This window comes from Colletes gigas, unplaced genomic scaffold, assembly GCF_013123115.1.
Source record: "Colletes gigas isolate AHSC1104 unplaced genomic scaffold, ASM1312311v1 Colletes_gigas_Sc00032, whole genome shotgun sequence".
NCBI lineage: Eukaryota > Metazoa > Arthropoda > Insecta > Hymenoptera > Colletidae > Colletes > Colletes gigas.
Window position 1 is genome coordinate 358,746 of NW_025106661.1, and position 24,537 is coordinate 383,282.

At 36.0% G+C, this 24,537-nt stretch overlaps 1 protein-coding gene across 1 annotated transcript in view; it reads left to right on the top strand.

Moving 5' to 3' along the window:
* Window positions 1–24,537, top strand: part of LOC122402051 (Krueppel-like factor 6) — a 957,196-nt gene that overhangs the window by 308,902 nt on the left and 623,757 nt on the right. Inside the window, exon 3 of the mRNA XM_043404559.1 lies at window positions 4,033–4,122. Within this exon, the coding sequence (XP_043260494.1) occupies window positions 4,033–4,122 (90 nt within the window). The remainder of the gene's footprint in view (window positions 1–4,032; window positions 4,123–24,537) is intronic.

A 24,537-nucleotide genomic window follows, 5' to 3' on the forward strand; every position in this document is an offset into this window, starting at 1 on the left:
TGATGCAAGATAAATGTTAAGATGTTTTGTGTCAACACTATTGTACAGGGTGTTCGGTTGCCCCTTGGAAAAATTTTAATGGGAACTTCTAGACGCTAAAATAAGACAAAAATCAAGAATAACAATTTCTTGATTGAGGCTTCGTTAAACAGTTACTAAAAAATTAAATTAAAAAATTTCAAATCGTTCTGAAAAAATTATTTTTGGTTGCGGAGGTAAATTATAAGTATTTTTGATGAATAGACATACTCGCAAATTCCTACGCACTTTCGAGAAAAAAATTCAGATAGGTGCCTAAATTTTTCGGCGAAAAAAAAATTTCAAATCGTTCTGGAAAAAATATTTTTAGTTACGGGGATCGATTGCAATCATTTGTGGGCAATACACATACCTCCGAAATCCTGCACATTTTCGAGAAAAAAATTCCTTACCGAAAATCTAATGTGAGACGAGAAATGCTTCCCTGAAATCACATGCGAATCTTTAAAATGTCATAATTCCTGAACGGATAGGGAGATTTTAAAGTTTCAAAATACAAACAACGCATATTTTAGTGAAGAATGTGTAGAAACTCCAAAAATATTCGAAAAGTTGTTCATTAACCCCGTAAAGTGAGAAAACCCCCATAAAAATGGTCCAATTTTCAAAAAGCCATAACTCGTACAATAGTGAATATATTTGAGTGAAACTTTTTTCCTGAAGTAGGGCTCATAGGTACCTACAAAAAAGTATTTGACAACATTTCTGTAGGACGTCAAACAAATTTATTAAAAATGAACAATGCATTTAACAAAATTATTAAGAAAAATTCAAATTATTCTGGAAAAATTATTTTCGGTTGCAGGGGTCAATTACAACAATTTTTGGTGAATATACCTGCCTCCGAAATACTACCCATTTTCTAGAAAAAAATTCAGTACGGGCGGAACTTTAAACGTTAATAACTTCTTAACGAAGCCTCCATCAACAAATTGGTATTCTTGATTTTCGTATTATTTTGGCCTCTAGAATCTCCCATTAAAATTTTTCCCAGAGGTGGTCGAACACCCTGTATGTGGTTTTAGAATTTCTCCAAGCAGTATTTTCCTTTAATTATAATTGTTTACATTCTAATAAATTCGTACCCCTTTTTGTAACATTATCTGCAATTTCGTTCTCCATAATTCAAAAATCAGATTTACAAGTTATAATTAAATTCTAACTCTCAATATCAATTCTATATTGTTCTATACATATTTCTATAGTATATATTACATATTGTTCATCTGTAACCATTGTTCTCTACCTCAGTTGTACAAATATCATTATGCTTTCTCTCATACACTAATGTTTTCAGCCATATAATAAATAAATATGGGGTTGAAGCCATTTGCATAATACTTTAGTACATGGGTTGTTCAATAAGTCCTTAGAAAGAGGTAGAGAAACAAATTATTTTAGGTAGATTGTTTTTTTATTTTTCAACATAATCTCCTTTTGGCTCTATACACTTTTCCAAAAGTTTCTCCAACTGTTTTAAGGTATCTAAAAAGTAAGATTTCGGAAGGTTCTCAAAATAGGCATCTGTTTGGGCGGTGACCTCCTCGTTCGACGTGAACCGTTGTCCGCCGTGCCATTTTTTTAAGTTTGGAAATAAAAAAAAGTCACTGAGAGCCAAATCCGGTCAATACAGTGGATGATGTAATAATATGAACTTTAATTTTGTGGTCCGATAGTAATATAAAATGTAACTTATTCAGGTCTAATAAATCATAGAGCAGAATTATAAAGGTAGCGAAGAAGAGATGTTTTATAAAACTGTTTCGATAGTAATACACAAGCACGGGAAAACCCCGCGACCGACTGGCGAGCTCTACTTGGGGGTTCCCTTACGGTCGACCAATACTCCAATGTAAAGCGTCATCCTGCGGCCATAAGCGTACCACAAATTCCATGATTTTGGCCATCGAAACTGCACAGGTGTGTACCCGTGCATTGTCTTGATGCAAGGGGAAGCTTTTTGCTTCGATCGACAATAAAAATGAAACCATGTGGTGGATATAACTGAAACTTTGACAGCTGTCTAGTGAGTCATGATGCTTACTAAAAACAAACCATTTTCGATGCTACGAGCGCTAGGTCTTGGATTTTCTAAGGACTTATTGAACGACCCTCGTAGCTTGCTTGTTCTCGATCGCTTCGTAATATTGTTTATTACATGTTTTGTTCCAAATCCAACAGATTTTGGAAGGTGATGTAGAACATTTCACCGTCTCATCGCGATTCCTTCGCCTCGCGGAGCATTCGTTTTTCGCGCAGAAGCGATTCACGTTGACACCGCGGTGGGATGCGATCTTAATTATTCCTGGCGCGCATACCACCGGTCTTTCTCTTGTTTTATCCGAAATGACTGTGTATAATTGATCCATTAGAGCGTCTCGTCGTTTCCTGGCTCGCCGTACCAAACACTGGATTTAATCGTGTCGCAGAATGTAATTTCGAGGCGTTTGCGCTCGCATCGATTCGCGTCGTCGCCGCCGGAAAATTGCACTCGATTGTTTGCCCGTGATTGTGTTGCCCGCAACAGTTTTGTTCCACCGAGCGCCCAATGGCGGAACGCGAGCCCCGACAATCGGCGCTTTTCGAGGAAAAAATTTGATATATCGCGGTCGTAAAATGAAACTGAACATACGTTGCAGTTTTTATGCTATGCTTATCAACGGAACTTGAAAATGTAAACGCGAATAAATACGATGGAATATCTATCTGTCCCGACCAACTGTGCTCGGTCATCGCGATGTCCAATGCGTTCAACGCGAAGTTTTAATGGAAAACCGGTGTTCGTCGATGATCGATCCTAAGTGCCCATAAATCATAAGACCACGTGTATTCCTGTACATTGAAAACCGAATAATATCCAATCATCGTGTTTTTACCGGATCCTCGGCCTGATCATTGATTGTAAAATGTTTTTGCTCGAAAACAAATGTTTAAATTACTCGTAAATTAATTTGATTTATTTGCTCGTCGTTGCTTTTACGCGAAACAACGGAAAGCGATGCGTGTCATCGTTTCGTTCTACAAATAAAATAACAAACTACCGTTTATTTTGGGGGGAAAATATTTTATATTATTCGAAATACATTCCTTCTGCGTATTTTTATGAAATGTCTGAGGATTTTTTATATCTATCGTGACTATTTGGCTTTGTTTTCAAATGGTACTGAAAATGTCTTATTACCAGAAATGATTGAAGTATTTTTGTTCCTTATGAACAGTTTAAACGAGGTCTTTGCAATGATCAACTCAATACAATTTCTGGTCTACTGTCAATATCCGTGAAACAATTTGTGTAGGAACTGAAGTCTTAGTGATTTATCAGCTATTTAATGCTTGAAATGAAAGTTTAAGCAGTCTCTGTGGAGAGAAAAATTCAAATCATATTTAATTCCAATGGTTTCGCAACGGTGAATTTTTTTAACAATTTCAGGATCGTATGTTTCCATTGTATTTAATAAGTTACATATTTGAAAACTTCAAAGAGAAAGTTGGAAAAATAAAAATTGACGTACCATTTGGATAATGTAGATGGATGAGATGGAACAGCGAATTTTTATGTTCGCAATCCTTTGTTCGAGGTTTCGAAGCACAGAGCTCGAATATACTAGAAATACAGATGTGCTCTGACAATGTATAAAAAGAGTTTCGGAAGTGTAATCACTTCTCCAATACAAAATGATAATTTAATTTCGATTTATCATTAAAAATAAAAATAAAATTTCAATGGTACTTATTTATTTGAATACTGAACTGACAGCAGTCTACAGATTGATTCGCGTTTCTTTGTTTAGATTATAAAAATCGAGATAGTTTTCATAGCCTTGGACAAAGCTCTCGAGCTGGCCCTTTCATTGTTTCCTTGCTAATTTTCTACGAAGAGCAATTTCGTATCCGAGGGACCATTACGATTGCTATAATAGCGCTCATCAGGCCTAACCGTCTATCGCCTTTACCTTCGTCTTGTCTAATTACAGGTCACGTTTATTGTTTCAGGATGAGAGCGAGCTCTCGAGCAAGCGGTGGGCCAGTGCGCCCCGCCGCCCGGACAGCCCCTGCGTCCTGGGGGCACCAACGTCTAGGGAGGTACGTAAACTTTCTTCGCCATTTCACGAATATGCTAACGTCGCGTCCAGAACACGCTCTTCGAATCTCACGGTCAGAATCTAACGAAAAATATCATCTACAGACGTGGTCAAACTAATACTAACAACTGGACTGCGGATGTTTATGCATTTATGGGAAGTGTGCATTCTCAAAAAACTACAGAATGCACTTATGAAGCAAAAATATAGAAAATACGGAACATTCTTAGCAAACGGACCGTTCATCGATCAGGGGTGAGTTATACGTCATTCGATTCGTACATTATTAATATGCATTTCATTATTTTTGTTTAAACTTGTCGGAAAGTTGCAGTAAAAACGTAAGGTTAAGTATATTTTGACAGGATCACAGGTAGAAACAAGTGATTTTAGTTACTGTGTTGATGGTGTAAAGTATAAATATTGCCCTCCCCTCTGGCTCCGCTAGCCCAAACTTACTCTGACAGTGTTTGAAATACCAGAAATTTCATTCAATACATGGTTAACAAATTAGCATTTGACTTCCTGGCATTTATACTTTACACCACGAACACAGCAACGACAGTCACTTGTTTCTACCTGTGAACCTGTCAAAATATACTTAACCTTACGTTTTTACTGCAACTTTCCGACAAGTTTAAATAAAAATAACGAATTTCTGCAAATAATGAAATGCATATAAATAATGTACTGAATTAGACGAATCGAATTACGTATAACTCACTCCGATCGTTAAACGATCCATTTGCTAGGAATATACCAAAAATACATGTTGAAGAAACAACTTCATCAGCCATTGCTCTTGGGCTACTTCTATCAGGTCCTTTCCGGCGACCAAGCCTTCGTCGCATTATTTTTTTCATATTGATTAAAACCTTTAACTAATTAAACAATTAACTGAGAACTGGAACGCACACTTTATTGACGGATGATTTCTTTCCAGGAAATTCTTTTAACTTTCTTCACGCACGTCCTTTTTGTCCGGAAACCCTATTTGTTCTCCCCTTTTCTTTTCGTACATTTCTTTTTTTTAAACGTTCCGGTATCCAGACAACTAACTCGACTACCTTCAAAGGCCAGATTCGAACGTCAACGCCAACCAGACGCACGTTTGCGTTTTCTATGAGATTCTTCGCATCGATTAAATTTAGGTATCGATTAGGGCCAGCACAATTTTATTCATTCAACGTAACATGAATTTAGATAATAAAAAATTAGACTGCGGATGTTTATGCATTTATGGGGAATTTCAATTCTCAAAAAACTACAGAATGCACTTAATATGCAAAAATATAAGAAATACTTAAAGTAAGATACGAATTATTATATTTAAGGGTTGAGACAACCCTCCCCTACAAAGCTTCCATTTCATTACTTCTATAATATGAATTCTATTGATATGAATTTGCACAAAGGTCCACAGTCTACTGATAACTGATAAAATCGAAGGTTTTAAGGAGCCATTCTAGTCCGACACTTTGGAAAATTGGTGCTTTCAGTTTTATAACCTAAAATTTTAACCCTTTAATATTCACGGAATGAATGCTATGGCATTCATTTTCATTGCGATGCAAAATTACATAAATGATATAACATTCAAATCTATAAGACACGTTGTCATGCATTTTTTGAAATTATTATGCACTTTAATATCATTGCTAATTGAGTCATCGAGTATTTTCATTTTATTTTGTCTTCGAGTATTTAAAAATTTCTTTTAGCTAGCACATTACGTAAATTAAGTAGAATTACAACACACGACGAAAATTACCTGTCCATTTTTGCAGCTCATTAGAATTTGTACTCTCCGCGAACGTGTTAAGTGTCCAACCCGTGACAGTTACGAGGTGACGCGATTTTTTTTTATAATAATAATATGGGCAACGATAGCAGCATGTTCTTCGTGTTTTCACGTAGTTTAAGATGCAGAATGAAAGTTGTACCAATGTTATTAGTTTCGACGGGGATGAAGGTGAAAAATTTTGAATATGTTCTATTATTATATCACAGTGGTCAGTAGTAATTTTTACATTTTCGACTTAAGCTAATTCGGCGAATAAAACTTCGATAAAGTATTTCTTTAGCATTTTTGAAATGTACTGCTAACAATAAATTAACACTAGAACTACCGAAGCGGTCAAAATGACCCATTCGTAATTTTTAATAAAAATTGTGAAAAATATACTCGACTAAATTTTTGCAAAACCGTGGTTTTCTACAAGAGAATGAATAAATATTTATTTACATTACATTACACATTTCTTCAAGAATATATTGTTTTAATGGTAATTATTTACTTTAAATAGCGATTCCTCACCAATTTCGATGACCTTGAAATATGTTGTCAAGGTCGCTGTTATGAAGATTTTTTCTGTGTACATATAACCGCCGCTCGGCCTTAGTTTCCGAGATTTCTCTTCAAAAAGATCGCTGCTACTATAATGAATTCTGTCTATACGTACGTGAATGTGGCAGCGTGTGTGTAAGCGTTGAATCGCCGATTATTTATTGGTTCTATAGATACATCGAGGCGGCCGGCAATGGGTGCGTGTAACGGATGTACTTAAAAACTCGATGTGAGTAGCCATAAACAAATTTTACCCAAACCTTACTTAAACCTAATTATTCTACCTAGTAATTAATATAATGGATTAGGTTTAGGTTAGATTCTCTTATACCGGCCACGCATTTATCTTCTATTTCAATTTTCTTTAGTAATATTATCCGACATTAGCTTGACACAGTATACATTATTTGTCGTTGGTCGTTATGATTTTAATACAAGAATACCAGCATTTTTTTATATAATGGCAGACATTTTCCAAATTTCTGTAAATAATAACGTCAATAATAATAATATTAATAAAGAATAAAGTTTGTATTTTATCTCCAACTCAACCCGAGGCTAATTCAGACATAAAATTATTTTTGCAAATATCTCGAAAACGAAGGGCGAGCGGCGGTAACATGTATAAAGAAGAAATCTTCATAACAGCGACCTTGACAACATATTTCAAGGTCATCGAAATTGGAGAGGAATCGCTAAAGTAAATAATTAACGTTTTAATTTCTTTGGTATTAATAAATACACCACAATTGTCGGTAGTTCTAGTTACAATACGTAGTATGAAAACTGTAATTGTTTAATTACATTTACAAAAATGAACAAAATCACGTAGCGTGCTATCTTTATTGTCGCGGAATGTAGGTAAGAAACAATCAACGCGTTGAATTGAAGGCGAATTTAGACGTTTCATTTTGGAGGATCATTGATGATTCATCCACAGTGAAAGGTGTAAATACTATTTCGTCTTGCATTTCCTCTATGACGAACAATAAAAATAAACAGTAAGCGAAGTAGAATCTCTACTTTTGATAAAACAAACGGGCGATTCATCCACAGGGAAAAGATAGTGACAAATATAAATGTGTCCGATGACAAGTGAATATGTCTTTTGGTTCATTATTGAGAGATAACTGTCGATCGACAGAGGCTCCCCAAGCATCCCACCAGAAAGGTGTAATTCTTTTTCGTTGAACAGATGGGTAAATACTGCAACTATCATCCTTCATCTTCACCGAGGATGATTCATCTGCAATGATCGTCCAAAGTGAAGCGGTGTAAATTCAACTTAACTATTTACGATCATGACAGTCCTCTGTTTCGATGGACGAATAAAAACACCACAAGAATTGTTGTATGCAACGCGTATTTTAGTGGAAAATATGTAGAAATTCTAACAATATTGAAAAAGTTGTTCCTTAATACCGTGAAGTGAGAAAAGCCCCCTAAAACTGGTCCAATTTTCAAACGGCCATAACTCCTACAATAGTAAAGCTATCTTATTGAAATTTAGTAAGGAAGCAGAGCTCATAGGTACCTACAAAAAAGTATTAGACAACTTTTCTGTAGAGCATCAAACAAATTTATTAAAAATGAAAAACTAATTTTTGAGAAAAATCGCAGGGAGTACCAGGGTGCCTAAACTTTTCGGCGAAAATAAAATTTCAAATCGTTCTGGAAAAATTATTTTCGGTTGAGGGGGTCAATTACAATCATTTTTGGTCATTAGACATACCCTCGAAATTCTACCCACTTTCGAGAACAAAATTCGAGAAGGTGTGAAATTTTTCGACAAAATTAAAAAATTTCAAATTATTCTGGAAAAATTATTTTCGGTTGCAGGGGTCAATTACAACAATTTTTGGTGAATATATCTGCCTCCGAAATACTACCCATTTTCTAGAAAAAAATTCAGTATGGGCGGAACGTTAAATGTTAATAACTTTTTAACGAAGCCTCCATCAACAAATTAGTATTCTTGATTTTCGTCTTATTTTGGCCTCTAGAATCACCCATTAAAATTTTTCCCAGGGGTGGCCGAACTCCCTGTAGATTAATAATATTTGTATATTACTTTCAACAATAAGTCTATAGGAACAAGAAGCATCTCTTATTTAGTTATTGTTAAGAGTTCGACGTGTGCAGTTCGCAAAATATTATTCATAGAGAAACTGAATCTGTATAAAAATGGAGACCAGAAGTTCCGATGAACTATATTTGTTGAGACATGACGAAAGTAAAATTATTGGAACAAAGCTTCCTAGTAATAGACAAGTATTGTGTGTGTTATTTTACAACGCACAGAAAATAAAATTGGATCTCAAAACAAGTGCCGCGATCGTGATAAAAGCACAAAAACTATTAGCATTGCATGAAACTTGGCGTACAAGAAGAACAGAAACAACTGTGTACTTGAATGATGGTTTCTGGGATCTCCTCTTCTACTAACCCAACGATCAAGCGTCTTTTATTAATTTTCGTGAAAAAAGGAAAAGAACCTTTTCCTAGCTCGATGCAAAAAAATGCAATTTTTTGACACACGATCGTATGTGTCTCCTTGTCCTTTCAATTGAAAATAATCGTATGGCAAAACGTAGCACACCTACATTCGGTTTTAGTTTCCATACATAAGGAACGAATTATGACCCACTCCCTATGTTATATGCGATGTTTAATAATAAATTGAACGATAGTATTGGAGATCACACGTAACGTTATTATTTTACACTAAAGGAATTATAATTTCACCAAAAAATATGTTAATAAATCTAAAATAGGACGATACAAGTACATTCTAATGTGAAATTGTTATAATTTCAAAACTTCAATTCCAATGCGGCACGTATTCTAGTTGTCCAATCACGTTAAAATTTAGCATAAATGATTTCTTCATCAAGTGTTAGAATCTATGGGGGCGCGTCAAAAAAAATCTAAAAAAAAAATTTTGACCCCAGTTGCTAAGGACCAACCTAATGCAGTTCGAAGAATTGATTGGGATCCACGTACAATATCGAGGGGAAAAAGTAGCGAAAAGTAACGAGGGACTACTGTGCTTTACGCGGTACATTTTATTCTGATCAGCCAGCGATGATTATCAGCGAGAGATTTTTTCATTCTGACCGTTCGCGAGCGTGTCTCCATTTGTTTACTCCGGCCAGCGATCGGTATCGATCGGAGGGAAGCGCGTGTCGATTGGCCGCGAATGGAAACCCGCTCGATTCCGCGCGGTACGTGATGGCACCCGAATCGTGACGGCGCCGCGGCGGCCACCAGTGTCGACGCCACATACCTTCGTACGCTTATATATATGGGCTACTAATAGGGACCGTCAGGGTTGTTAGCAAGAACCGCGGTATGTCGGCACGTCACTCCCGGAAAGACGATTAGCGCCGACTTTGCGGCGAGGTGTCGATTTAGCTGCGTGATCGTGCAACGATTGCTGGTGCGCCAATGAACTGGCTATGTCGGATATCCTTGACACTTTCTTGTCGCTATTTCATTCCTAACCATCTTTTTACCCCCATCGCGCCGTCGAGCGTTTCTCCGATGCCCCTTAGTTTATTTTTGTTATCGAGCTTAGTTCAGTAATGATCCTTAAAATGAACATCGCTCTGTAGTTAGCATGTTCATTTTTCCTACAGCGGAGGCGAATTTCGACACCAGCAGACGTTTAACCCTTAAGTGGAGTATTCGGTCCACTGCGGCCCTCCGCAAGTTTAATCTAATAATTGTTACGGCGCGAAATAAACATTAGGGTTTATTATAGTCAGAAATAGAAAAACTAAAATCATAAAATTAGAAATGTTTCACTGCGCCGAGGTTCGTACCATAAAACCGTCCTAGTGCAAAGGTTAATCGTAAAAATGTAAAAGATTAAGAAATCGCTAACAGGAGTAAGTTTATGAAGCCATTGAAAGATTTTTCGCCTTTCAAAAGATTGCAATTTTTCCTATCTGTTGGAATATGGAAATTCGAGTAAAAGGGCTAGTCGCGACATCAATCGTTACCATGCAATAGACATTGTATTGCAGCCATCTAGGCTTTGTACAAGTGCTGTGCACGTTGTTGACCTCTCTGTACACTCTTGTATCGGCAGCTAAAGCGAACATGTCTTACTTTATATATAATTTCTTGTAAATATACAACTGTGATTTCTTCAATTATTATTTCACCAACCAACACTATCGAAAAGTGGCTGTGACGTTGACCAACGAGGACTTTGTTAACCTCCCTAAAATGGTCAACGCCCACGAGCCACTAACAATCTTGAAGACTGTTGGAGTAGTGCACACATCATCCACGTTAGGAAATACCCACGTAACGGTGCAACCTCACTCGCGACCGTGGGCCTGAGACCTTGCAAGGTTTATGATACCGTCGCTTACTACTGTCGCACAAGAGGACGTTCTTAATTTCCACTGCTGGAAATTAAGAGTTCCTTCAAATTAGGAGTTCTTCTGGTCATAACCAAAGCTGGAAAATAACTAAGTTCCCAATAGCAGAAGTTAAAGTACGTGTCATGAATTTTGTTTCAAATACGCCTTGTGGTAGTTTGCTGTATAGAGAAAGTAGTAGAATAGCAGGAGGAATGGAAAGGAAATTATAGGGTAGTGTTTTGTCCTGGGACTGTTTTAGACGCCAGAACATTGAATGGTCGGTCAAGTACTTGTGAGAAAGACAAGAGCGTAGCTTTCTGGCGGCAAGTGCTGAATCTGTCGCCACAACCTTAACAGAGCTATTGAATCCTCTAAGGCTAGGGTCAAACGAGCGGTGCATTGCCGTTGTGTTTCTATGTTTTTCCTTGTTTTGCTATTAAGACAGACAGGAGCGGCGTTCCTATGTCTCTTTTAGTTGATTTCAATTGCCAGACAAGGAAACACATAGAAACGCTGCGACCCCACAACGGAAAAAGTCGCTCGTCTGCATCCAGCCTTAGGCTAAATTGTCGCAAAAAGACGAAGTATACAAAGTAGGAATATACAGAGTGTCCCAGGTTTTAACGATCAAACTTAGTATATTTTATAGGTCTAAATGGGAAAGAAATGTTATATAAATATAGGCTCTTGATAATTTTATTTAAAAGTGATGATAAAAATATGGAACACGAAGGGAACGATATTGGACTTGTGATTACCGCGACACAATATTTACATAAATCAACAATATTTACGTTTAGTCTGTTTATGTGAATTGTGTTTACTACCTGAGGTTTTTAAAGATAGCATTAATACTTTTAGCATTTACAGAAATAATTGAAATTTCATTTCAAAATATCCATCGTTTTTAAAGATACACTTCTTACATTCTTGTTCGATACACTTTTTCTTTTAAAATTATATAAAAGTCGAGGAACATGAGATCAAATAAAGCGTGGATTCGCTCATGGTAGTTACTCCCTCGTTTTGTAATTATTTGTGGCATTTCTGTTGTCATTTTTTAATGAAGTCTGCAACGATCTAAATTTATATAACATTTTGTTCTTATTTAGACCGATAGAATATACTGACAAAGTTTGGCCATTAAAGCTTGGGATATCCTGCATAAGATTACAACTATTACTTATTGTGAGGTTTATATCCTCACACATTCTGTGACGCCCATTGATTTCGGAGTCATCACTTTGTAGTGTAAGAACTTCAATCATTTTGGAGCCTTTATTGCATAAGGAAGGTTGAAGAATAACAACGGTTAACAAGTGCAATCACCATGAAAGAGTAATATCTTTGAAAGGTGGTAGAGTAACTGATCGTCGATGATATTATGCTTAAATAAATACATACTAGGCAATTATCTTAGCTAGTCACGATGGTGAAAATAGGTTTCCTCGTGTCTTAAGTGAAAAAATGTACAATGGTTGTAATTTTTAGGGAGAAAAGAATATATTAAAGAGAAATATTTTGTTTCGATCAATGTACATATGAATTTTTGTACTTTATTGACGTGGTGAATGACTAAGTACTAATTTGGATTGCAAAGTGAACAATATTAGGAATTTTTTAAAGAAAAAGTACATGGTATATATACATACATAAGTAAAAATAGTGAGTAATGAACAGACGTGCTGGTCAAATTGTACACGTATACGAAAAATTTTCAAATACCATTATTTACCATTACACTTTCAACTCATTTTATCATTGCTTTTCCAATTGAAAATACGCGATATTGCTGACAGAATCTATCAACCACAATGGGAGAAGATAAGCGTCATTTGTCTTTCCTTGTTTTTCCCAATTGGAAATACGCGATATTGCTAAAAGAATCTATTGTGCGTCCGGGAGAAGTTGACCAACGAAAGGAATGCAGGTCTGATTGGTGCGTAGGTGGGAATAGGCGGAGCAAGCGCACTTCCCTGTCCCCTCTACCGCCCCGCTAGTCAACTTCTCGCGTACGCACAGTAGCTGCTCTTCGTTTGAAGCTATTATGGACACTTCCAATCGAAAACGATGAAGACATACGTGCAATCGTGCGGCAAAATGTCGTTTGAAAGTTTGACAACGGTATTCGTTAGCTTCCCCAAGAAGGTGTGGTCTTTCGCGATGGTTTTAATCATCTCGCGCGTGTAAATATCTTCCAACGTCGGTAGAAAGAAACGGAACGATAATTTTCTGAAAGTATGGGAAACTATAGATCGTTTGGCGCGCGATAACGGTCCGAGAAGCATATCGTATCCGTCGATTATAACGTAGTTGAAGGCGCACAAAGGCAGCATTATTTCTCGGGAGAATGTTCACAGTCGGGGACGCAATGCAAACGCAAACGCAACGCGGCTGATGGCCTTACGACTTATTCGCAGGACTTATTCGCGAGTACCTGGCGCCACCCACAGGGTCGGGCTCTATGATGGGTGTGACTCTCGGCGTTGGTATTCGCGATGCATATTACTACAGTCGTGCGGCAACCTGGAGAATACGAGAACCGCCTCTCGCAAAAGGTAGTCTTTCTCCGGCGGCTACGTCCGTCTAACCGGTGGCTCGTAAATGCACGAGTCGTGATTAGACTCGGAGACAATGCTCTTAGCCACGCGTTGCCCCGCCGCGTGCTGGCGTATTGTGCCGAGTTTTTCTTTTCCTTTTTAATGCATCCACTTGATGCCATTTATTTGCATACCGGTAGACTCTTAGGCCTGACTAAGAGAGCCTCTAGGAACTCGTGCGTAACAGTAATCCTTTGAAACGACGGCCTGTCGCGTACCATCTGCCGTGCGACAGAGCGTTTCCGGCCGACGGACTTCGCGCGTTAAATCGTCACCTGAGAAATCGCGATTTGATGGTGAATGCCTGGCTCGCCGTCGCGTCGGGGCGCCCGTAAAACTGTAGCTTCTTGCGAAAACCGAGTCGTCCAGGCGTGTCTGGAATAAGCGCAAGGAACGTACTTCCATCGGGCTGATCTCGCGATCCAGGAGAAACGTCGAAACGGAATACCGATATAAAATAGATACAAAAGTCGATTTTTTCTTTTTATTTACCACAGGTATAGTGTTTTGAGAAGAGAGTACGTAAATAACGTGCAAGCTAGGGTCGAAGTTACGAAGTTGCAGCACAGTTAGTGAGGTATGTTGAGAGTTTGAAACGATCTACCTGCAGTTTCCAAACGTGTTAGAAACTATATGTTGACAGTTTACTTCATGGGTTATGTATAATTACTAGACTACGGATCTTTATGCAAATTCATGTTTTTATTAATAAATTCAATGAATTGGGAGCTTTGTGGAGTCTTAACCCCAAATATAATAATTCGCATCTTACTTTAAGTATTTTCTATATTTTTGTATATCAAGTGCATTCTATAGTTTTTTGGGAATTAAAATTTCTCATAAATGTATAAACATCCGTGGTCTAGTAATTACCATCTATTGATATACTATACACCAATTTATGACATTTTTTACTTTGGATTAATAAAATTTAAGAAATCAAATTTCAATCTTCAATGAATTAATATTTTTATGGGAATAAATATTTCTTCTTTCGAAATATGTGCAAATAAGTATGCAATGTTCGAAGAACCCCTTATGAGTTGTTTTTACATAAATATATTGGAAAGAAACATCTTTTTCAAAGTACTGCAGTAGAAGATCTCATTAAAAAGACGACTAATTAGATAATCGTTTGAACTTCATTTTAAAAGAAAGATATGAAAGAAATTGAAAATAACTGATGGGTTACTATTTTCGCAAGGAACTTTCGCTTTGTTAAATCAATAGACTAAATATAATGGAAAATGCGTAGATATCATAAAGCAATGATCAAAATTATTTTTTCTGGGTTAGAAAGATAAATTCGAAAAAAATCAGGTAATTCCTATTTATTTATTTTTAGAGTGGATCAGTCCCGTTTTAGAAAGGTTCGTATCGTCCCCTTTATGCCAGGATCATAAATATGCAATTTTATAAATTCGAAGATCCTGGCATTGCTAAATTGGACAATAATTCACAGTTATGAATCAAGCTTAGAGTATAATTGTCATTGTTTTATAGTGTATATATTTACAGTTTTGGTATAAAATTAGGAACCAAAGGAATATTCGTCAGTTCAAAGTTTTTCATATTCGTGATTTTAACATAAAGAAGACAATATAATTGATGCGGTTCCATAGATATAAAAGTATATTGATATTCTGTCAATTATTTTGTGCTCTGAGCTAGATTCAATGCTATGGTCTTAAGATTGATAATATTTATATATTTAAAATGCACACAAAGTTTTAAATTCGTCGATTCAGTAATTCCTGAGATACGTCAACAGTTTCAAGAAACATGAATTTGAAAAGGTGCGCTTATATTTTCTCTTGTGTTTCCTTTAACCCTTTGCACTCCAAGTATCTTTATTAATATGAATAACTAGCAATACCAATACAATTTTCTAATTCGACTTCTAAAGATAAAGAAATATACAAAAATGTATAAATACCTATAATCCAAATTTTATTTGTATATTTCCTAAGTCCAATTTGTGTTACAATAAATTGAAACTTGAATCAAGCTACGATACGTATTATGTTTGTCGCCATAGCGGCGTTAGTGGAGGGTTAAAATACCATAGATTCGATAATTTTTCATACATCAGTATAAAATTCGCAAGACAAATTTTCAGGGATAAATACTTTTAAAAAATAAATAACAACGTTCTATATAAATATATTTGTTTTGTGTAATCAATTAATTGTCAGTATTGAATTTTAAATATAATTTTGTTTCAAAGATTTAGTTTTAATTTTCTAAATAAATCTAATTCAATTTAATATAATTTAGTTTTACTTTTCTAAAGCCCTTTTTAAAAAACTTTGTATAATAAAAAATTTTATAAATGATAAAAAGTGTAAATAAAAAACCCCCAATATGCGACGATAATAATACATGATTTTTGTGTTTATTATATCAAAAGTTAAGGTGCCAATAATTTTTACTGCTGCTACAACTTCCATTATTAATTATAATTTTCTAAGGAATTCCTAGACCAAAGAATCCAAAGACAGAGGCATCGAAAGAACAAAGTTTATTCGTGTATTCCAATGAATCATAGTCGGAGAAAATTCACTAAAAAAAAGATATCGATCGTTTAAACGTTTCTAATTGGTGTCGACTCCTGATTCGCGCAATTTGCTTCTAATTAGGGATTCTTTCGTTCCATTATTCGCCGTCCACTATCCAGTGGTATAAGGTCGATGCCGGGTGGACGAGCGGAGAGGGCTATTTACGTCGCTGCAAGCACTGTTGTTGCATCGAGTACAGTTCAATTCCGTTAGGTAGACGTAGCCGCGGGCTTCCCACGCCAATTAAACATGACTCATTAACGGGCAGAAGCCGGTAGCCGGGATCGATGCCTGGTCGAGCCTGGGCAACCAACCCTTCTATAACTCTACGGCGCAGAGGCAATCGGAACTAATCTCGACCATCCTCTTCTCTACCGGCTGTTCGCAATGCAATATTACCGCGGGTAACCTGCACGCTGCCGTGCACCGGCCACGACGGCCGCCGTAGCGCAATATTTCTCTTCGTTCACGTGGCGCGCGTAATTGTGTGTAAAGACTTCGCGGCCCAGCAGAGATACATCGCTTTCCAGCCGTCTTCGTTTTGACATTTACATTTTAATTCCGCCATTCTCGGAAAGAACTTCGAAACAAAGACACGCATCAAGACTAGGTGCACCTACACGGTGAGTCTACGAAGCATTAAAACTAGCTTCGTGAAAAATTAAACCGTCGAGCAAACGATTTTGTAGGAATATTTGTAGAAAATTTCTCGTAGATGGGAATCGAGGTACGAATGAATGGCTCGGACAACAACTTAAATCTAACTCACGGTAATTCTCACGATTCACAACTCACAAAACCCCACAAATACCCACGAAAAATCTCTCACAACTTGCTAAAGTCTCTCTACACGCTCTGCCCGTTGCGCGCGTTTCTTTCACTTTATCTTTCATTTTGTCTTTCACTTTATTTCGTTCACCCTAGACAACAGCTTTCTGCCGGTTCTTCAATATTGCAAGCTTTTATATACTATTGCTGAAGATAGATAGTAGTAGGCACGATGGTCAAGGGACAGTGTGACTCAGAAAGGGTACGAGGTTCAGGATGAGTAAGGATTAGAAATCGTGACTAGAATGTTTGGATGAGTAGTGTTTGTGATGTGACTGAGTGGTGTTTGTATGGTCGTGTTGGTCATCCAACATAGAAAACTGGCTCCAATTTGTGAATTATGTCTGGTACCAATCTTCTTGGATCATCTGATCCTGTCTTACAATAGATACAACGTTCTCCGTAGTAAATTCACCATTGGGCTTACAATTAAGAGGCCTCTCTACTTTGTGGGATTAAAACAATCGAAAGTATAGTTAAATATATCCACAAAACCCGGAATTAATCGCACTTTAAACTTTAGACGCGTGCAGTTCCGAAAGTACTAGTGTTTTATTTATAAACGAGGCATCGTTGACAGCGGCAAACCTGCCACTTTGAAATGGCTTTTGGTTTTTGTCGATCCGACTTTCCGTTTCGGAGATATCGTAATTTATGTAAATGGTAATTTTTTATCTCTGTCTTCGTCTTAGGCGTCGGAACTCTTTGTCGCACGTGCGTGGTGCTGACTTACCCCGCGTACGTGACTGTCGTGCCCCAGTTTCGGCGTAGTATTTCCAAGAATTTACTACGCATTGTTTACTGTTGTCACGCGCGCACGAGATCAATGAACTCGCGAGCGCAACAACGAAACGTAAACAAACCCTACTTCCGAAACTAGCCACCGCATCGACGCGAAATTAAAATCGCTATATCTCCTGAACTAATAAAGCTATCGACTTGTTCGAACGCTCATTTTAAAGGGCATTTCATCCTCTATCCAATGAGTACACCAGCTACTATAATTTTTGCTGCCTTCTATGTTTATTTTCACATTTACTTTGACGCTACATACCCAAAGAAGTTTCAGCAATTTCTACTGCTTGTAAAACTAGTGTACAATGAAACTGGACCATAAATTGTTTATTTAATTGAAAATGAATTTAAATACAGGATGTTTGCGTAATTACTAGCACTTTTTCTTCAGTAGTTGTTTTCTCTAGAACTAACAACGGTATCGACTAGGACCAAAATTCATTTTCAAGGGCGTCTTATCTTCTATCCGATGAAAATTAAACAATTTTTTAATATAAAAGAGAAGGATATTTTACGAATAAACATCAAAACACAACTTTCTCTATATATAATGCAAAAATTATAAGTATGTTGCCTCGTGAAAGAGAAAAAGAAGGACTGGCCATTTGACCGGTCATGGTAGGAATGAGTATACATGAAGTGCTGGTAGGTTTAGTGTTAATAGCCCGCAAAAAAAATCACAAAGAAACGTCTTTTTTTCTTGCCTACAAGATAGAATGGCCCCTTGAAGATAACATCGAAATCAGGAAGATTCATGATCTACTTCAATAGATTAAAGAAACAAAGATTGTCGACCAAATACACTTAATGACACCATTGCTAATAACCAGTTGTTAACACTTTGATTGCCATGTCAGCCATATGTAGATGACAGGATTTACCACTATGGAAATAGAAAAATTAATACTCAAGTCGAAATCTTGAGGAATACGAATTTGGATAGGATTTGTGAATTTAAGCAAGGTTACAAAAATAAGTACTGAAACAAAGGAGGGTGTTAAGAAATGCCCATTTTTGGCATCGCCTGGAAATGAAAAATTCATGCAGGATCTTTTAGAGTGTTTCTCAAGGAACAAAAAATGTCTTTATCACTTTCCCGAGAAACGATGGGAAAGTTGTCAAAAATACGTTCAAAGTATGAATGTGATGATAATGGAACTAACGTATATTTTACATTTCGTCGTCTTCTTCTTCGGATATCGAACTGCCCTCGAAATATTTAACGATTTTTTATACGTCCTGCGATTACTTCAACAGTATATTGATATTTTGTAATGAATTTCGATTCATTAACTTGTTCAACTGTTAGTGGTTTCCGAGTTTCCACTACAGAGTATCGAAAGCCACGATCCGCAAGGAAATTATCACCCGGTTTAAAGTATCTTAATCGACAGTATCGAAGCGTCTTAAAAATGATTAATAAGAATCATTAATTGAAACTAATAAATCTTACTGACTATTAAATTAACGGACAAATGAATTAAGGGTAGTAACCAATTAACGCCATTTTACTTAAAACGAAACTGCATTCACGACACTCAAATAGTTTAAAATACTTTGTATATGTACTAATTGATAAAAGTAAAACCGCACTGGAAGCCATACTTGCACATTCATGTGGATGCAAAGTCGGAGCACGCGTTGTTGGGTGCTGTTCCCATGTAGCCATGATTATATGGTACTTTGGATTTGCTCGATTTCATGCTTCTATTCATCTGCCTGCTGAGTTCCTTACTACGTATTTCGAAGACGGTTCGATATCCGAAGAAGAAGACGACGGAATGTAAAATATACGTAAGTTCCGTTATCATAACATTCATACTTTGAACATATTTTTGTCAACTTTCCCATCGTTTCTCGGGAAAGTGATAAGGACATTTTTTGTTCCTTGTTAGACACTCTAAAAGATCCTGCATGAATTTTTCATTTCCGGGCGATGCCAAAAATGGGCATTTCTTAACACCCTCCTTTAGATTATGGTCTAAAATTAAAATTTTAATCTTGCAGTATATAGTTTTTCATGTCTTACACGCGCCTAGAAAAGTCAAATTACACGAACATTGTTATAGCAGTGGTTATAGGATTAGACTATAAAACGACACATGTACTTTTTACGTTATATTTTAACATTGCACGAATCGTTGCATACATGGTAGTGCTCTTCAACTGTTATATATATTCGAACAAAAGATAGTGTGTACGTTTGCCAACGAGAAAAAGAGAAATATTTCCAACACGTGCATGTTCGCCAACATGGAAATGAGAAACATTTCTAACAATTGTTTTTTATTTTTAACTTTTGACCCGCAAGGAAGCAAAGTATTATAATCACACAATGCGTTAAAAATTTTCTTGATCAAAAAACACGTTTCAAGTCTTCATATTACGTTTTGACTAATAAAAATAGTATTATTTCTTTCCTATCGTGTGTATGTATTGTGCGGTGTAAGTTGTCTATATGTAGCTTGTTATTAATTCAAATATTAGTGATATGGAAGTATTGTGACGTGTTCGTCTCCATTAATTTTATCGAACAACTTCATCAACGTCGAGGATAATCTGCATCTCAGTGGGCAGGAAAACCTTAATGAACGATCGTTTTCCATGAAATCATTTGTACTCTAACTTATGTAAAAAGGTACTTAATTTGTATACTAATGATGCTCAGCGGGGTTTATCGGAACAAAGAGCAATTAATCATTCGCGATATCACGCTTTTCAGATTCATGTTCATGGAAATATGACGATCTCGCGTCGATAAACAATCAATTAAAACTTTTCATCCAATCTGATAACAAAGATTTACTCCATCCGCAGATCGTAACACCGTTTCCTTTACGAAGCAATTAATTATGAATATTACTGTGCCTCTGAAAAAATCATAAGAAAGGAAGGTATACCGTATCTTCGAGCGTACAAAATTACCAACTCTATTAAATTTTTATCGCGCCACGTAATCCACGAACATTGAAATAATTATTTTACAATGAAAACGAGCCTCGATGCTTCGAAACAGCAATTTGTAGGGGTCAATATCCCTGCCGCGATATTAAAATGAACGCGTACGGGTTTTCCCGTGGAACCGGTAGATACGCTGATAGGTAACCTTTGTACTTTAAGGAATTTCTGTCAACAGCAACAAAATAACGGCACGTAAACTAGTAACAATACCCGTCCCCTTTCCGGCTCGTGTGCCGTGCACGTATTATGCGAGCATTAACTGTTCAACGATGCGGCAGCGCGGTCTTCTCCCCGAAGTCTACGAGACCATCGTCGTCGAACTGGCCGGTGGTGGAGGGCTGAGGGGGTGAATTATTGCCCGAAGATTTCGCGATCGCTTCCGATAGTCGTGGATTCCATCGTGGCCATCGTGCTTCCCGACTGCCTCTCGTCGCCTGCCTTTGGTAGCCGTGGAATCTTTCGTCGTTTGATTGCTTGTCGGATTTTCCTGACCGATGCGACGGAGACGATACGGATGCTCGTTAGAGATACCTGGATGTTCGGATATATTGGTGGATTTCACGTGATTTAACGATTTCGGTGCCGGGATAAACAGACACGTTCGTCGTGAGACCTCTCGCTACTTTTCGACGTATTAACCTAAATTTTTAGAGAACTTGCGGATAGATTTATGGAAGTAAAATTACGTGTACTTTTGGTAGAAAATAGAGGTAATTTGGACAATTCTATAATATTAATAACTTTTTTTGGAAATTAAACAGTCGATGGTCTTTGACGAGATATGCAGAAAAGAAAAATGATTGAAATATTAAAATTGCAATTATGGAATGAAATATAGAGTTTCACAAGGATACCATAAACGTTCAACTGTTCAATCTAATGAACGTCGCGAATGAATTACTGTACGTTGGTTTTATTGGTTATGTATTATTCGAATTAAATATTGCCCATCTCTGGGATAAAGTGAAAATTATTTTACTAGTAACATCAATTTTTTGTACAATTTTGCTTTTTTATTACTTTGTATTGTTACGATTTCTTTATTACTTTTAAAATCTCTTGCAGAGGGCTAAAACCAATGACCAAAACGTCAAGAATTTATTGAGAATTAATATATGTTGTCCCAATTTCATTTTTCACTCTATATGTCTAATCTGAGTTACACGATTTAATAATTTTTATACATAGCAATCTTTTACCTTTGTAAGGCGCTGTAGAATTGGAAGATTTCTATAATACAGGAAGAAAACGATTTGATTTAAATCTGTTGTTTATACTATTTCATCCACAGGCCAACATAAAACGAAAATCAAGAATACTAATTTGTTGATTGAAGCTTCGTTAAAAAGTTATAGAAACATTTCCGACCACACAGTATATTTTCGGTAAAGAATTTTTTACTCGAAAATGGTTAGGATTTCGAGGATATATTTGTTGACCAAAAATGATTATAATTAACCCCCGCAACCGAAAATAAATTTTTCAGATTGATTCTAAACTTTTCAATTTCGCTGAAAAATTTCAGCAGCTACCCCCTGTCGATGTTTCTTAAAAATTCGTTTTCCATTTTTAATAACTTTGGTTGGCGCTGAACAGAAAAGTTGTTTAATACTTTTTTGTAGGTATCTATGAAGTCTAATTGTCCCCAAAATTTTAATGAAATATATTCACTATTGTAGGAGTTATAGTTGTTTGAAAATTAGACCATTTTTATGAGGTTGTTCTCAGATTACGGGGTCAAGAAACAACTTTTCCGACATTATTAGAATTCCTACATATTCTTCATCAAAATACGCGTTGTTTGCATTTTGAAAAATTAAAATCCTCCAATCCATCTAGGCGTTATGACATTTTAAAGATTCTAGGGAAGCCTCATATTAGATTTTCTGTAAGGAATTTTTTTTCTCAAATATGCGTAGGATTTCGGGGTTATTTGTAATGACCAAAAATGATTGTAATCGACCCCTGCAACTGAAAATAATTTTTTTTAGAGCGATTTGGAAAATTTTTTTTTGCCGAAAAATTTCAGTACCTACCCGAATTTTTTTCTGGAAACTAGGTAGGATTTCGGAGGTATGTATATTCACCAAAAATGATTGTAATTGATCCCCGCAAGCAAAAATAATTTTTTCAGAATGATTTTAAATTTTTTAATTTAATTTTTTAATAACTTTTTAACGAAGTCTCAGTCAAGAAATTGATATTTGTGATTTTCGTCTTATTTTGGCCTCTAGAATCTCCCATTAAAATTTTTCCCAGGGGTATCCGAACACCCTGTATACAATAAGGAAGTAGGTGAAAATAAAGAAGAGAAGGAAATGAGCAAAGAAAATTAATTTGTAGAAGTAAAATTACGTATGTTTTTAGTATAAAAGAGAGACACAGCTACCTCTTGTTATTAAATTAACCTCGAATGTTATAGGTCCCGGTGTCTCAAAATTCCGTCGTTGGACCGAACCTTCCAGGTTTGAAACGTTCTTTTAAAATAGACCAATATGCTCGAAAGGGAACATTTACGTTTACGACGCGTATAAGAAATTTTAGATGTATTATTCATCGTGATCTTCGAGATGCAGCCCGGTAACTATGGAGCAAGTGATAAAAAGTAACTTGACACAGCTCGTAGACAGTTATCCAGTTTACAAAAAAGTATGTTGTCGCAATTTTAGCGAAGTAACAAACACTGTTGACGATATTGATATCGTTGCAACGATGTTTGCTAACACTTAAGTCAGTACATGTAATCCTAAATATTTTACATTATACGTTTATAATTTAAATACAGAATTATATATTTGCACACCGTACGTTGTTATAACGTAAATTAAAACATAATAGTGAGTTATCTATTAAACAGCGATTTTAATCAATATAAGACATAGTGTTCTATTTGCTCGACATGACTAATTTTCACATTTGTAAATATCCTGTCATATAAATGACAGAAGTTGAATGTAATTTGCACTATAGTGGATTCATGGTTTATTAGTTATTGTATTCGTATCAATTTTTCATCATACATAGGTATAGTGAAGACTGTGATTTGGATATATTTGATACAAATGTATTAGATTGGTGCATATGAAATGTCAAATTTTGCGTATTTCAATATAGTAGAAGAAAATCCAGATAAAATCTCTAAAGAATTTACAGATAGATTAAACGTTAACTATATTACAATACTATCAGTAATGGATTTAGAAGAGTTTTAAGGAAGGGGGTGAGAAGTTAACAAAAACTCAACATTTTTAATTACTCAAAAATGTTAACCCAACAAATTATAAATAACATAAAAAATATTCAAATTTTGATGATCGTGCAACGAACAGAAATTGCTTGCAGATACTTAAATTCAGATATATTTCTGTGGTCAATTATGAGAGAATTATAATTCTGTAACCTCCCTTGTAATTGTCACTAAATTAAAATGATTTCAACTATCCTACAGCATCCACTACCTCACCAAACTTATTCTACGAACTATCTTTTCTGTAAACATCTAGGCATTTGTTTAATGGATGACTATAGTTATCAGTAGGATATTAATCCAATTTTATTTGTTAGTTGCACTTTTACCAACAACTAATAAAGGCATAACTTCTATGTTTTATTTAAATTTAAATTTTTAAACTCGATGAAGGCCTTGACGGTTCTTCTTATCTCTTCTTCATTGAGAAGATTATACTCCTTTATAATTTCACGTATATTATTAAACAATTTTTAAAAATTGTACATTTGCAAATTATTGCACTTAAGGGGCCATTCTACCTTGTAGGCACGAAAAATACATGTTTCTTTGTGATTTTTTGTTGATCAACAAACACCAGTTTTTAGGAACGGCGTCCGACTGCGTATGTGATATCTTGCGAACAAGTTATCCGAAATCCAAAAACCAACGATATTCTTAATATAGATAGGTGCGGTTATAGCATGAACTAGGATCTTTTCAAAAAA